Source organism: Medicago truncatula, chromosome 7 (assembly GCF_003473485.1).
Source record: "Medicago truncatula cultivar Jemalong A17 chromosome 7, MtrunA17r5.0-ANR, whole genome shotgun sequence".
Classification (NCBI taxonomy): domain Eukaryota; kingdom Viridiplantae; phylum Streptophyta; class Magnoliopsida; order Fabales; family Fabaceae; genus Medicago; species Medicago truncatula.
Window position 1 is genome coordinate 35506118 of NC_053048.1, and position 16113 is coordinate 35522230.

The window sequence follows — 16113 nt, forward strand, 5'->3', positions numbered from 1 at the left end:
AGAGAAAAGAGCTATCTGTTAGATGGAGCCGCCCCATGGAAAGGCCACCATTAGGAGGAGAGGGCTATCAACGAGATGGAGCTAGTTCTCGATTCACCCATTTGATTATTTTCATTAAAGTTGAATTTCTATACTTTATTTAAGTTGATTATTTTGGTATTATGAAATTGAATATGGTTTTATATTTTCTTTGAAGTGATTATTTTGATTCCATTTCATTAAGTCCAATTTTTATACTCTATTTGGATTTGATTATTTCGATTCCTTTTTCATTATATGCGATTTCTATATTCTCTTTAAAATTGTGGATTTGGGTTCATTTTTTTACGACATTGGAATTTTGGTTTGGCCTTATTTATTTGATAAATTTATAAAGATTTCTGAATTTTCACGGTGCACTTGTTTGGGAGTTTATTATATTTTTATACGTTTAATAACTTTGTAATTAAAATTTGATTTGAGAAAAGTAAATAATCGTGCCCTTGTGTATTTCCCTTCTAGTTGGTGGTGATTGTTGTCTCCTCACTAAGTCTTTGTGACTTACCCCTTCTTCTTACATTTTTTTTCAGATTCAAAGTCAAATGCGTAGAAAGCTTGTAGCAGAGTTAAAGATCTATCAATGTCATTCTTTTGGTAGGTCTCCTCTATGTATAAACTGAATGGTCGATGTATCTGCAGCTATTGGTAGTCTAGAAATGCTTTGTTTTGAGTTGTACGAACATCTAGTTATGTCACTTTGAGATTATGTTGATAATAAAGGTATATAGACATGATTCATATCTTGAAAAGTATTCAAAATATAGAGAATACCTTGTCGAAATTTCAGTGGATATCATTTTAAGTGAAAAACAATTTAAAAATTGTTTAAATTATAGTTTGTCAAGTGTCATCAATAGACTTGCCGGACTAGGATGCTCTAGTTCGTGCGCCGGTCACGATATTAAATTTTGGGTCGTGACAAGAAACCTCACCAGAAAACACAACCCTTATCAATTTTCATGTGTACCATTAATCCTAATCTCCTATGTCCATTATTACTTGGTTTTTCAAGCATTAATGTTAAATGGAAACTCAAAAACAACTCAATTTTATTTATTTCTTTAAGGTACCTTCATTTTTGTATTTCTTATGTTTTTGGTCCCTATAAAATATATCAAATTAGTTTTTGGTCTCAAAAAATTTCCCAAACATTGGTTCTCCAAATATTTTCATTAATATTTTTATGTTCCTATTTCAAAGTCACCTATGTGTACCCTTTATATTTTTGAATGAGTTTTTACATGCATATTAATTTAAAATATTATAAGAATCTATCCTAAACAAAAAAGTTTTTTTATTTTAAAAAAAGATGAAATAAATATGAATTTGTAGGTGCCAAAAAACATAAAAATCATATTTAATTCATCTTTTATTAAAAAATATTAAAATTTTCAAGTGAGATTTCTATAATTTACTAAAGATTGCTACAAAAAAAATGTGAGAAAATGCATGAGTTGACTTAAAAGTATAAACCAAAATTGTTCACTAAAAATATATGGAGGATAATTCTTAGAAAGACTAAAAATAAAATTTGATATATTTACACCGGCAATGATAGGTAGACACCCTTAATATGTACACCCTTTTGTACCATTCTAGAAAATTTCAGTTAACCAAATATATGGTCTATGTGACCACATTTTTTTTTTAGTTGTGTGACCACTATATTTCCATAATTTATTTGGTTAACTAAGTGGAAAAATAGTGGTCCGCGCATTTTGGTTGTGTGACCACATTTTTCAGCTTCTAAATAGTGATCACTTCCTTCAAAAAAATAAAAAAAATCGTGATCACGCAACTGAAAAAATGTGGTCACACATACCATATATTTGGTTAACTTAAATTTTTCAGAGTGATACAAAGGGGTATACACATTAAGGGTGTCTACCAATCTTTATTCTATTTATACGAACCAAAATCATATTTAATCTTATATTAAGGTTGTCTAATGAATTTTTTTTATATTCAATGAGCTTAGCTCAGTTGGTAGGGATATTGCATATCATATGCAGGGGTCGGGGTTAGAACCCCGGACACCCCACTTCTCCACAATTAAATTGAGTGAGCTCTAACCACTAGACTACTTGACTAAAAAAAATGAATTTTTTTTATGGGAACGAAATCGCTAAAAAAAGTGGAAGACCAAATACAATCAACTTATGGTGATTTGTTAGCCAATTAGGCAATGCATATGGTTTAACAAAATTAGTTACTCATAATAGAATAAATCATATTTAAAATGTAGTTCTTCAAGAATGTTGTTCTGCTCTTGTTATCAGAGCGCGGTGACAATTTCCGTTGTTAGCAAATCCTTGTAGAATTTTCACGTATTGTGCACATATGTCACTATTATTTATTTATTTTTTCGGTCAAGTAGTCTCGTGTCTGGAGTTCACATATTTTTAAATGTGGAGAAGTGGGGTATCAGGGGTTTGAACCCCTGCCCCTCCATAAATTGAACCCCTGCCCCTCCATAAATTATGCATTGTCCATATCAACCGAGTTAAATCCTCGTGAGCTTAGCTCAGTTCGAACTCCTGACACCCCACTTCTCCATATTTAAAAATGTGTGAACTCCAGACACTAGGTTACTTGACCAAAAAAAAATGTGACATACGTGCACATTACTTAACAATTCTACAAGGATTTGCTAGCAACGGAAGTTACCACTGCGCTCTGATAACAAAAGCAGAACAACATTCTTGAAGAATTGCTTATTTTTTATCAACAATTTCATTCAATCATTCTTAAATACATTCTAAAATCAATGCCTCCTGATCAACCATTCTTTAATAAAATAAAATTCAAATGATTCATTAATACGATAATGTCATTAATTTACATACGATAAGGTCATAAAAAAGTGATTCAATTATTTACAACCAAAATACAAAAAACACGAGTAAAAATAAAACTAATGTCTCCTCAACTTTTGTTGTCAATGCCTTTTGGATATTTGATATGTGGAGGTCATGGATCCTCCTCAAGAAATCTTGGAAGTATTCCACTGAGTCACCATCACGCAACCCGTTATCCTCCATGCCGTATAGGGTTTGTATCATACACAGTGTGTTAGGACAATCTCTGACAAATATATAATGATTTTAAAATGATAGTTCAACCGGTATCTATTTGAATATTATGGTAGCTAAATTTTGTCATTTTCCATATAACAAAATGGATTATTTGAAATCATGAGAAAAACAAAGCAATTGCATCAACACATAAACAATTAGCAATGCATGTGGCACTTCTTTGAAACCTTGAGGCAGGCGCAATGGATGTATATTGAAAGCTTTGTTTTGTCTCGTTGAATGTAAGTTTCTCTTCCACTGTTTTACTTGTTTGAATACATGCTGTTGATTGTTTTGTCTATATTTTGAATTTCCTGATGTTCATTTTATCAATTTTATTGGTTGCAGGATTTTGCGGTGCAATAAATTATCTATATATAGATCGAGTTCAAGGCAAGATCAAAGCCAGTCCATACTGCATATAGATAGTGTATTATCATTATTGTTTTTGATTTGTAACACATTGTATTTTCACCAAATGGTGATCTATAATACTCCTGTATGAAAGAAGATTGGTTTAATATCATGTTTTTCTTTGGAAAAATTAGCTATTGTAATTAATGATTTCTTATCAATTTGCATTTTACTTTTGATTTCAATTGGCAATTTAGCATTGTCTTCGATAAAGTAAGGTTTGGCAAAATTGACACACTGAAATTAGGGTTTTCTAAACAATGCTGATTTCATCATAATTCAAAGGATCATTATAACCAATCCACATTTTGAAATAGAAAAGTACAATTGGAAGATGGCATAAGTTAATTTTTCAATGGAAAATTAAAACACCACTTTGTGTTATTGATAGCTAGAAAGCAAAATGTCTCAAAGAGAGAAGGAAATGCTCTCATCAACAATCTGCACCCCTTTTTCATTTCTTATATACATTGAGCTCCATCTTCCTTGCACACCCCTTTCCTTGCATGTGATTTCATTCTTTCTGTTACAACTAACTTAGGTAATGTGGCATATCCTTTCTGGTGTCACAACACCATAGAGTTGTTAAAAGAATCCCTAAACAGTTGTTTACCGGCGTGACGAATAATGTTTTCAAAGTCATTGTTATTATTATTATTATCACCATTGAAAGCATCGACTATGACCTTCGAATCAATAGAAAATTCATGCTATCAAACCTCAAAACAGCCACCGACTACAATGCTTCACCAACATCTACCCAACAAAATGGAGAAAGCCATGCGGTTTTCGCTAGCACAAAACAGCCATCAACATCACAAATACACGTGTCAATGCTAACCTTATTTTCAGATGAAGAGAATGATGCATCTGCATTACATTTGGGACGGGTCACTGTCGTTGAATGTTGTGAGTGTTGCTCGGCCCTGGTGCAGTTTCAGTAGTAGGTGTAGCATTAATCCTTCTTAATTCTTGCGCAATCTTCCAATCGTCGAGCATATGCATAGCTCTCTAACTAACCTGGGAGTTTGTTTCGTCATTTTGTTGCCACAATTTTAAATTGTGACAACAATGATCCTGCCATACCTGAGATCCTTGGGTGATGTCATTGAATGACCTTTGAGTAGGATACTTCTGTCAGCGATAACCATCTTCTCCGAGCGAGTGGGGGTGGCGTACCTGCACATACTTTGATGATCAAGTCAGTGAGTGTCATGGGTGATACAATATTTTTGGTAACAATATGCGAACTTGAGCCAATGCCCTTGAGTTAGTAGGGTTTTGGCCCTTGAGCCTTTACTTGAACAGTTATCTTCAACGGACACTGTAGTCCTTGACGGGAAACTGTGAGAGGATTAGGACGAGATGACATCAGATCTGGACAGGATGGTATAAATCCCCTTTAGGGTTCACTATTCCAGTATGGTCATGCTTGAGGACCAAAGAGATATCTAAAACCTATCAAGAGTTGAGTGTTGGCCCATATCGAAACAGTCGACCCTCAAGTTATTAGTTAAGGGATTCGAGTGATAGTTGAGGGACTTGACTTTCTAATCTATGCAACATTGCAAATGTTAATACCTTCAACATACCATGAAAGCATATGAACGTTGGATATGCATGTTCAATGATTGATAGAACTTAGAAGGTTGGGGAGATGGGTAGCTCAGTTAGTTGAAGTACACGATTGGAGGAGTTAAATACTATCCAAATAATTGAGTAGTTTTTTTTTTTTAAATAAAGTTAAAGTTAAATAGTTAAATGTGTAGTGTTAGAATTCTAACAAGAGAGAAAATAATAGCATAATAATTAGTATATTAATTTTTTTGTCAAGATTATCATACTAATATTTATCATTTAAAAAAAAAGTGATCGGTGGAAGGTTAATTTCACGATATGGTATATCTTTGAGTGGAAATCCCATCAACTGTAGAGGCGAGAAACAAAATGTAGTTGTCTAATTAGGGGCTGACGTTGAATTTCAAGCTATCGTATAAAGCAATAATCTGCAAACTGTCTTGGATGAAACTTGTATCAGATAACTTTGAAGATAATAGAAGAGTCTTTCACAATGGAGATTTGTTTCTAAACTATCCATGACATTAAGTAGAAGCTTAGACTCTTTTTTCTAAGAAGTTGCTCCCTTTATAGAGCTAAAACCAACACATAAATATTGTTTTCGTACAAAAACGTTTAAGTCAACTACAATAGATCCACTTAAAGTTGCATATTCTCCTCTAGAATAAGTAAAACGAAAAACCACAAAACCTTAGCAAACATTTCTAAATGTCTGCACTATTAATAAATATATACACTTCTATTCTGGTACACCAAAAAGTTTCACGTTACTTGAGAATCGAGGCTCATGGTAGTTTATGAACACCCACTCTCATCAATCCACCTAAGCGCCTCAGATAATACCTCAAAAAAGCCGTGCGGCGGACTTGAAGTTGAAGTCTGAACAGCGTCTTATGATTTTTATGGAAGAGTTAACTACTACTATACTATACTAATAGAGAGAGTTGTAGGTGCAGAAGGTAGCAAAAATGGATGAGATGCAGATGAGGAGTGCAGGTAGTAAGGTTGTATTGAGTAGTTTACTTTCACTGAAATACCCTGAAATTGTTATTGTACCATCTGCAATTACTCGAGCTAGAGTTCCGGCTTCGGTTGACAGTAATCCTCCGTTATAGGTTCCGCGAGAAAGCCTTGATGACATCATTTTTGATAGAAGTGAAAGGTTAACTCCTGGATTGAACAAGCAAAAACACAAATATGAAGACATGTTAAAGATAGACAAAACTTAGGTATTGTTCTATCAGAAGCAGTTCAGTTTACATTTGTCATCATTCCTTCTATCCATGCATGTTTTATTTATTACAATAATAATTTTAGGGTATGATAAGAAAAAATTACCTTCAAGAACTTCAGCGGACACAAATGTGATAAGGGCAGATCCAACATATTGAATGACTGAATAAGGGATTAATATATGGAAGCTTAGAAGTAGTCCAATGCAAACCATGATTTCTGATGTCAGTAGAACTTGCCTGCAAGTACAAGCCAACCATCAAGTGGTCAAACAGACTCATCAGATTAAATTATGGTACAAACTCCATTTTAATTTGTGCATAAACTCTTTTCCCAACTTGCTAGGTTTCTTATTTCAAATCAAAGCCTTGAGATTTTTGAAAATGAAAAACAAAAGAACTGTTCAAAATTTTAATCACAATAAATTTAAAGCCAGAGGTAGAGTTTTTATGATATTTGAAAGTAAGTTGGTCCAATATAATTAAAGCAATTCCTTAAGATTTTAAAATTACTAATATAGTCTGCTAATGAAGAGGTCTATTATATATTGTTTAATAAAATATGGTTCATTCTTAATACACTTTCTAGCTACTAACAAGAAACGGTGAACATCATTTAAATTTTTGGATAAGATAACACTTGAAGGTCTACCTTTCTTCAAAGATGTTGCTGATGTAGCTTCCAATAACAATATTCACAGGAAGGACAGTAAGACCAAGGCATGCAAGGAAAATGGCTACTTTGGTGGTTGACCAAATAAAATAGTATTCTGTTATAAGGCTTGATTCAGCAAGCACTATCTCCATTGCATACTTGAGCATAAAATACACAAATAATTGAACCTAATAAAAACATTCATCGTTAGTGCATAAAAAGATTGAATTATACTTCATATTATAAATCCGACGACAGATTCATATTATTCATATTGAAGAAGTTTCATAAGTCAAGACTATGTAGAAAATATTTAAAATTAAATGCATGAAATTAAAATCAATAGCTGTTCCTTACCTTTACTGATGGTGTAAGCAACTTATATGCCAGCACAATTGAAGTAACAGGTTTTTGAGCTTCAATTTTATCATTAACTTCTTCGTCGTCATCTTTTTCTTCTCCGTCTTTCTCCTGCTCCTTTGCTTCTGAATTCATTAGCAATGGTTGCGTATGCATGTTCTCTACTGCAATATGTACTTGTTGTCCTATGCATTTAGAAATATTGAAACTGAATTTATTAGCATGAATCTAAGAGATAAACTATTGAGCATAGGAAGGGGAAACTGTTATCTTTCAATACTAACACTTTGAACCTGCTTCATATACCTGATTGTGTTGGATTATTTAAGCTTATTTACTGGCATAAGCACTTGTAATTAGGACTGTTCATGGTTGGGTTTAGGAAGAAAAACAGAACTGACTTCTTTAGAAAAACGAAAACCGAACTGAAACTGAACTGTTGGCGGTTCTTCCCAAACCGAACTACCTTAAAAAAAATGAATTGTGCTTTTTCAAACCAAAACTAAATTAAATCGATTATTAGGACTATTTAAAAAGAATTAAAAACCAAACTGAACCGCATGGAAAAACGTTGAACTATGATGGATAGTTCACGAACTGAACTAAACCCACCTGACATACCAAAATGACATCATATAAAAGTGACTTCATATAACAAAATGAATACATGGAACCTTGCTGACATACCAGTTTCTGCTTCATAAGCCAAAAGATTTCCTGGTTCCTTGAAACAAAGGCACAACCACAGTAGATAAACAAGCCATGCAATAGCCATTACCCATCCAGGTAGTGTGTCTTGGTTCATTGTCAACTTATAAATCCTAAAATCAGTCTGCAACAAACAAGCAATAGCTGGACCACAAGCCATTCCAAGAGCACTTGCACTAACAAAACCGGCCGATGCTTGCATCCGAAGTTTCAATGGTACACAGTCACTGATATAACGCCTATTCACAGCCCTTGCAGAGCCTAGCCTGAAATATTATTGATTCATTTACCACATCAATGACTTCAATTTATCAAAAATTTGCAATTCCCTTACCAAACATTGATGATACAGTATATGCATCAATAATTTTAATTTTTTATAATTTCATGACAGTCTAAACAAAATTTCTGTTAAGCAATGCTCAAGATGCATATCTAGTATACTCAAAACTTCTGTAGGGATTGAAGACATGATTAAACCAATAATATACCAGAATCGGAAGCAACTATCTTTTCCTAATAAGATAAAAAACTTAATTTTACTTACGAGAGTAATAAGTGTAACTTTACTTTCCCTTAAAAAACAAAAAGTGTAACTTTACTTACCCGCAGAAAAGGCGTCCCATAAGAAGAACTGCTACCGAGTTAAGATCATAGGCCAATGCATACATGATGTTTCCAATCATAAGAACAATGGTACTGAATATGAGAGGTCTTAGATACGATCGGTTCGACCACGCACTGAAATAAACAGAAGCAAAAACCTGTGCAACAGCCATTGATCCGATGACGACACCGCAAACACTTGCAGCAGCTCCAAGGTTCAATGAGTAATTGTCAGCCGTAGGTACAACGATGTAAGTATTGACCATATACAAAAATGTGCTTGCCAAGTTCAAAAGAAGTGACATGAAATGATATCTTTCATCGACAATGTTTTCTTCAGATGGAGATGGTGATATCTCCTCTGGTTGCATGATAAAAGCGTGTCTTCCCAAAAACTGAAGGAAATTTGTTGAGTTGGATAATCTGTCTGCAGCTACTTTGATAGATTCAAGAATTGGATCCTTCAAGAAAAAAGACAGAAGGATATCCTCATCAAAAGTTGGAAGAATACCTTAGATTTTGCGTATGAGTAAACCAAAAGTACAAAAAATTAAAGCTAAACTCCAATTATGCAATTGTTGTTAATGATATTAATTATGTTTGTATGTTAATATCTTCTATGCTACTCTTTTATCTCCCTCAAATTAGTATTAGATCAAACACAAGAACGACTAGAAAACTAGTAAAGGTTGGTCAAGAACTAACTTGATGAGCATAAGAAGGTTGGTCATATATAGAAATGTAGCTTCCTTGACACTTCTGTAAATCATTAAGGTCTGCAAGATTATGAGACAAGACTCCCACAACAGCACCAATTCCCTGCAAAGAAACTACTACATGATGATACTGTTTCGAACATACAAAGATCGCATAAAAGGATTCTAATACAAAAATACTACCTTATATTTTGTAACATTAAGCATGATATAGTCAGGGTTAGAAACATTACCACGTGCCTTAGAACCTGTCTGAGCTGAGAATAAGGATGATTTGCGCGTGTCTTGACATAATAGTCGGTGAATTTATAGCCGAACCGCTTATCAAACTTCTTCAAGATCTTTCTCAAACCAGTAGCATTCATTTCCACAAAATGAAGAAGCCTTAACAGGTCTCTTCCAACTTCTCTATTAGCTTCTTGGAGTTCAGATATCTTTGAACTATCTGGTTGCTGTAGAAGATTTTGGTGATCTTGTCCAATATGCGACAGCCTTCGCGCAAGTACACCTTGTTGTTCAAGTAGAAATAAAACAATTTTTTCTATCTGAAAATCAAGAGCAAGCAAAGAAGTCTTAAAATTTATTGTAATATCAAAATGTACCGCCAATCTAAACATTTCGTTAAGCGTATTGACCTGATTGTCTAGCAGCAGTGAAAAATCTCGGAGTACATTATGGTGATTTTGAGCTCCAACCTCAATTTGTTCTACATATCTCTTGACTTTCTTTTTCATAAACTTATAGTTAATGTAGTATCTGTAAAAAATTAAAACGTGTTACCTAAATTAAACAAAACATTTCTGACTTTGGTACAAGAATCAAAAGAAAAAAGCATGAATATTGTTACCCTTTCCATTCTTGAATCTGTGATTCTCTCAACTTCTTGCCAAAAGCAACCATATTGTGCACTAAAAAAATACAAAAAACCTTAAGACCAATACAATATTTTCAAGCTACTCAAGATGCTACAAAAGAATGTTTAAATAGAAGCAGAAATTAAACCTTGTAATTATTAGCAGTATCCCTCTTTCTTCTTTGAAATCAAATCAAACTTCAATTGCAACAATATCATTGACTTTTGTATCTGAAACCAAATTAGTATAGCTCAATATGAATACTTCCTATTAAGTAGAAAACATTTAGCATTGAAATGTGACAAATATAAAAAGCACAATCAGTTATAAATTATAAATTCTGATTTTGTTTAACGTTAATTTCGCTTTTTAATAATTGTTTTGTCATTTAATCAACTCCATGATCACTAATATTCACTATCAAAGTAAATAATGAAAATAGAAACCCCATAAATGACAAAAATAACATGTTTGAAAAAATTTAATTGCCGCACAAATGAAAGAAAATGCTTGCTCCAAAATAGAGAATGCTGATTTTATGCAGACAAAACAATCATTCATTCCTTTGATGATTGAAAATCAAGAAACATGAGTGTGAGTGATGACAACATGGTGCATGAACAAACTCAAAAAGTGGTAAATTTGCATGTGGATGATGAAAATGGTATATTTATTTTATTATATGCAAAAGTGAGTGTTTGTTTTGTTAAGCACACAAAAGACATTAGTGGAAGTGAATCATGTAAGAAAAGTAATTAGGAGAGAACGAGAATGTAGGCACATATGATCCTGTGTCCTTAAGAGGGTTGGTAGCCTGCTGAGTAGGATCAGGAACTGTTTTACAAGCTGACACCTAGCTATTATATTATATTATATTATATTATATTATATTTATTTATTTCATATTTTCACCCCAAGACAAGAAGAGAAAAGTATATATCAACCAAAACAAAACAAAAGTGATTTCATTTTTACCATCTCAAACATTTTTCAAGATTGCTTTCTTCATGTAAATTGTTTGTAATTTTTTTGCTTACTTTTTGATATTTCAACGTACCATAAATATAATTTTTTTTATAGGTCTAACGTACCATAATATGTTATGTTTATATCTATGATCTACTATAATAATATTAATTATTGACTTATTCGCTAAATTAACGGTGAGATGTTTATTTTTTAGTTATCATACGAAATTTCCACCACTATTTATCAGTGATTAATCTTCATCAAAGAACATGTGGGACAGACAAGGTGACATCTTCCCTCTAATCAATTTTTTCTATATGCATGAATTAAGAATCGAACCCCTAACCAGATATTTTACAAGTTCAAATCTTTTATCACTTCGATCGATCTATCGTTGGTGGTGAGAAACTCTTTTAGAGGTGGAAAGTTACATATATTGATTTGAGTCAAGTAAACTCAATTCAATAGAATAAAGTTAATTATTTTTTTTTTTATTATTTGACAAGATATGAATTTGATGTTTTATTAAAAAAAAAAAAAAAAGGTAAATTTTCATTTCATTATCATGACAAAATATAAATAAACGTTTAAACACAGAATTATTATGCAGCAAGATATTGAAATATGATTAAGCAATTAAGTAAAATTCATAATCAAATTTATGGTTGACCAAAGCAAAGCACTCCAATTGGACCTTATTGAAAACCCGGCCCATAACATTAATGGTTTTAAGGGTTTATGGGATTATATATACATACATTCTTTTTTGCGAATGTGATTCAGAAGAAACCCTAAAAATGCAGAACGAAGAAGGCCAAATCACCGAACTCTACATTCCTAGAAAATGGTATAATATATCTGGTTATTTTGATTGTTATTTGGTTATGGAATTTGAAAAACGTGTTTTTGGATTTGTTTCAGTTCTGCTACAAATCGATTGATTACTGCCAAGGATCACGCTTCAGTTCAGATTAACGTTGGTCATTTGGATGAAAGCGGTGTCTACAATGGTCAATTTTCCACTTTTGCCCTTTGTGGCTTCACTCGCGCACAGGTCTATAATCATGTTTAGGATATTTTTAATTGGATTGTGTCTTCAGCTATGTTTGTGTTATGTATGAACAGAATTTGAATTAGCTTTAGACTCTGTTTGAGTAAACAACATAAATGCTTATTTCTATAACAAATTATCATGAAATTAAGTCAAATTGTTTTCATATAAGCTACATGTTGTTGTCATAAATGCTGTTCTATTGTTTTTATTTTTAGTTTTGTGAAGGCGATGATGTTGAAAACTACCTATTTTATGAAGGAATTGAGAATTTTCCTTTATGATTAGTAAAATTACCAATGGATCCTTCTGAGCCTTCATATTAGCAAAAAAAAAAAAAAATTGTCTTGTATGTCTGGGGTGGGGCTTCTATTAGTTCAGATTGTATTTTATAGTCCATAGATTATATTACAACTTATTAGTGTGATTCCAACTGAATAAAGAAGGACAATGGCTGATAGAATTGTCAAGAATTTCATTGCATCAATTCTGAGTAAATTTGAACTGATAATACTTATAATCTGTGGTCGCAAGAAGAGTATGTGAAAGTGAAAGGAACTGACACTGTCTACTTTTGTAAGAAAAAAACTTAACTGAAAATTGATATGTTACAATGGTTTTTATTCTTTAGAAACATATTGAAATATATATATATATATATGTGCTTTTAGTTTATGTTGTGTGACTGAATCATGACATGTTTATTAATGCTGGGTTGAACAACAATATTTAATCTTTATATTCATGTTGGACATGCTCTCAATACCATATTGTATTCTGATTTCTGTCAGCCATTGAACATACTATGTTGTTCTATTCATACACCTTGATGATTTAGGTTTTATGAATTGCATTTCTAAGGTCATGATTTCATGTTATATCATTTTTATTTTCAGGGAGATGCTGACAGTGGAATTGATCGCTTATGGCAGAAAAAGAAAGCTGAAATTAAGCAATAGATGTCATGACCACATCTTTCTTTATTATGTGCTGAGTTTAATTTTTGCTAGAGATATTATTGGATCATTGTGATCTATGTATTGCAATATCATTTTTGAATTTCTTTTTGGTACCTTCAACTGAAGTTGCTCTCTTATTAATTGCTTTAAAATATAAGTTGCTCTCTTATTTCAACTCTTTTCTTTAACATTTCCAATGTTTATTTATCTATGTCTAATTGTAGTAGAAAGATTGTTTCTAGAGTTCTAGCAATCTAATATGAGAAATAATATTTAAACAATTATTATGTGATAACTTTTAGACAACTTTCTTTTTTATTTTCACATGATATACTTATCTTTTCTTTTTCTCTATTGTTTTTTTTAACCAATTAAAAAAAGAAAAACAACGTTGTCACATAAATTGTCATCAAATAGTATACTCAAGAATCTTTTCACATGCAAGCCATTAACTTGTAACTTGTGTGTGTCCCAAGATCACTTTGTGGAAGGATGACCACCAAGCAAAACTATTGACTAAGAGGGATTTGGACACATGTCCTCCTCTTAAACTATCTAAGCCAATCAAAATTGTTTTTTAAAATATTTGCGTATGTCAATTTTTGTGAAGTAGTTATATAGTAGTTAATAACCATACAACACATACATACAAAAACTATTATTTTCAGAAGTATATTTATAAAAGCATTTAACATAAAAAATAAGAAGTATATGTATAAGAGACAACAAAACTGATACAGAGTTTGTTGCCACAAGTGGTTTTTTGTTTTTGTTTTTTGAGAGGTGCCACAAGTGGCTTATCCTTTGCTAATTGCTGGTATTATATAAGGCAAAATTTTAAATTACCATATCATATGTAAGCCAAATAAAATTATGTAAAAACAATAATAAATTTTATTGATGTGAGACACAATCTAAAATTTTACTTCATGATGACAATTTTGCTCTATTAATTAGTAAAGATATTATGGTTGCTAATCTAGCCAGGACAAAATGTTCGACTCAGCATTCATGCATACATCGTACAACAACAACAACAATTATTATTTTTGAGGTAAACAACAGTTATTATTATATTATAGAAACCAATCAAATATTATTAAATCTTACATGAATGTATGTAATCAACTTTTTCTTATTGTTTGTTGATATATAGAAACCAACTGATCCACAATGGTGAGAGTGACATGAATTTCAAAGTAGTGCCAAGAAGTGTCACTTGAACAATGACATTTATCAGCACATCCTTAAAACTGTTTGTATGACATGCTAGACAATCAGCAGAAAACATCAATTCAGGTAACATGATTAGACTTCAGTTTCTTGCAAGAATGTTATATTTGCTTAAAGGATCATATAATTCCACAAAATGTATTTCTAAATGTTTCAACAAAGAAAATGAAGGGAAAAACAGCAAATTATATCATATATAATTTGGACTTACCAGTAGAGATATGAAGATAATATTCCATCATTGTAACTCATTTTCTTCGATGCTTCATGCAGCTAGAATTTTGAAGGACCAGAGCTCAGTGGAGAAAAATTTTGTTTGAAAAAAGTGACAAATATGGAAAGTCTAGTGACAAATGAAAGTAGTAATGTTCACAAACATGTTAGTAAGTTTTCGATATATAATATAACAAAGTGAGTGACTTGACAGCCAAAAATAGTGGAATCTCTTGGCTCATACAAAAGCAAAATGCCACGTTTACATGCTATCCAAAGTCCTCCTTGAATTTATAGCATTGTTAGAACCACCATTATGATTTTTTGTGAATAGTAACCTATTATTACCTTACTTTTTTTATCAGTAGTGGGTATGTTTTGTCCTGAGTTCAAAAGTGGCTTTATTCAGCTTGGTTCTTTTAATTATTTCTGTCCATAATTATTAACCCAACTTATGAACACTCTAATAGCATACCTTATAAATATAAGCACTGATATAAAAAATGTGATTTTAATCAATAAAAAATTTATTCGAAATACACTTAATCAATAAAAAATTTCTTTTTCTCAAATCTAAAAGGGTTAAACGATGTCGTTGTAAATTAGTTTTACCTTAACATCCAATAAAAACTCACTATTTCTTAAAATTAATTTCAAAATACACTTATTAAAATGAAATGATGCAGAAAAAAATAGAGATTTATTGAATATCATTGTAATATAGTGTATTTACTTTATAATAAATTTTCATAAGAAAGTGGAAAGTAGTACCTCAGAATCTAATATGTTTCGGGTGTCAAAATGTGATTGCATGCTGTCCTTGTACGTCAACTTCGTGGCAGATGTTGGTGTTCCTGTCTACTGCATCCTTTTCACATGCCTAATACATTTTTTTTCTTCTTTTTTATCCACAAATTGTATGGTCTACAAGGAATATTCTATGCTTTTCAATTTCACAATGATGAATAATATTTTCTTTTTTTATGATGAATAATAATATATATATACATGGTTTCCCTTGTTCCCACAATTTATGCGTTTTATAGTTTCTTTACACTATAAATGTGGGCCACTCAGACATAGATAAGAATGTGCAAGCTGATGTGTTATTTAGATGTGATTTTAGTGGAAGACTTAGAAACTCCAACTGAGAAAATGGTTAAAAAATAAGTATCAACACACAAACCCAGTATTATAGGCCATTTTTAAAGTTGTGGCGTTTTGTCTTTTACTTACATTAAGTTATCCAAGTGAAAGATATAAATCAATGAAAGCAACTCAACATTCCACATACAAGGGCCATCAAATTTTATACTGTATATTTTAATAACAAGAGATTATTAAATGCATGCTCTTTTGATTTTATAAAATAAATTAGCCACCATAAAAGTTTAAAAAAAGAAAGATATTTGGTAAGTTTTAGCAAGTTGTAATACAATTTGTTTTTATATA

At 31.7% G+C, this 16113-nt stretch overlaps 2 protein-coding genes and 1 non-coding gene across 5 annotated transcripts; 2 read left to right on the top strand and 1 right to left on the bottom strand.

The window, feature by feature from the left end:
- Nucleotides 1-5649: 5649 nt before the first annotated feature.
- On the bottom strand, nucleotides 5650-15993 carry LOC11426919 (SPX domain-containing membrane protein At4g22990). Of its 3 annotated transcripts, XM_024770704.2 has the most exons (14): nucleotides 15433-15993; nucleotides 14660-14721; nucleotides 14326-14484; nucleotides 10385-10466; nucleotides 10230-10290; nucleotides 10018-10138; nucleotides 9616-9927; nucleotides 9372-9485; nucleotides 8667-9127; nucleotides 8040-8326; nucleotides 7350-7537; nucleotides 6990-7180; nucleotides 6444-6577; nucleotides 5650-6275 (listed from the first exon to the last, which is right to left on the bottom strand). In XM_024770704.2, exons 5-14 carry the CDS (start codon nucleotides 10280-10282, stop codon nucleotides 6037-6039), a joined length of 2100 nt encoding a protein of 699 aa, XP_024626472.1. In that variant the 5' UTR covers nucleotides 10283-10290; nucleotides 10385-10466; nucleotides 14326-14484; nucleotides 14660-14721; nucleotides 15433-15993; the 3' UTR covers nucleotides 5650-6036. The 3 variants fall into 3 exon arrangements, with proteins under 3 accessions (XP_024626472.1, XP_024626474.1, XP_039683726.1); XM_024770706.2 differs by lacking the exon at nucleotides 14326-14484; XM_039827792.1 differs by lacking the exons at nucleotides 14326-14484; nucleotides 15433-15993 and having other exon boundaries at nucleotides 14660-15063.
- On the top strand, nucleotides 11982-13384 carry LOC11435884 (40S ribosomal protein S21-2). Its single transcript, NM_001378307.1, has 3 exons — nucleotides 11982-12052; nucleotides 12127-12259; nucleotides 13153-13384. Exons 1-3 carry the CDS (start codon nucleotides 12003-12005, stop codon nucleotides 13213-13215), a joined length of 246 nt encoding a protein of 81 aa, NP_001365236.1. The 5' UTR covers nucleotides 11982-12002; the 3' UTR covers nucleotides 13216-13384.
- Nucleotides 12479-12576, top strand: LOC112416846 (small nucleolar RNA R41). The gene has a single exon (XR_003007357.1). It is a non-coding gene; the product is annotated as a small nucleolar RNA R41 (small nucleolar RNA).
- Nucleotides 15994-16113: the final 120 nt, after the last annotated feature.

Coding starts and splice junctions, on each gene's coding strand:
- LOC11426919 (XM_024770706.2), bottom strand. CDS start 10,282: ATGGTTGCTTTTGGCAAGAAGTTGAGAGAATCACAGATTCAAGAATGG. Junction 10,139..10,229: donor CAGATTCAAGAATGGAAAGG/GTAACAATATTC, acceptor AATTTTTTACAG/ATACTACATTAACTATAAGT. Junction 8,327..8,666: donor ATGGGACGCCTTTTCTGCGG/GTAAGTAAAGTT, acceptor ATAATATTTCAG/GCTAGGCTCTGCAAGGGCTG.
- LOC11435884 (NM_001378307.1), top strand. CDS start 12,003: ATGCAGAACGAAGAAGGCCAAATCACCGAACTCTACATTCCTAGAAAA. Junction 12,053..12,126: donor CTCTACATTCCTAGAAAATG/GTATAATATATC, acceptor GATTTGTTTCAG/TTCTGCTACAAATCGATTGA. Junction 12,260..13,152: donor GTGGCTTCACTCGCGCACAG/GTCTATAATCAT, acceptor TTTTATTTTCAG/GGAGATGCTGACAGTGGAAT.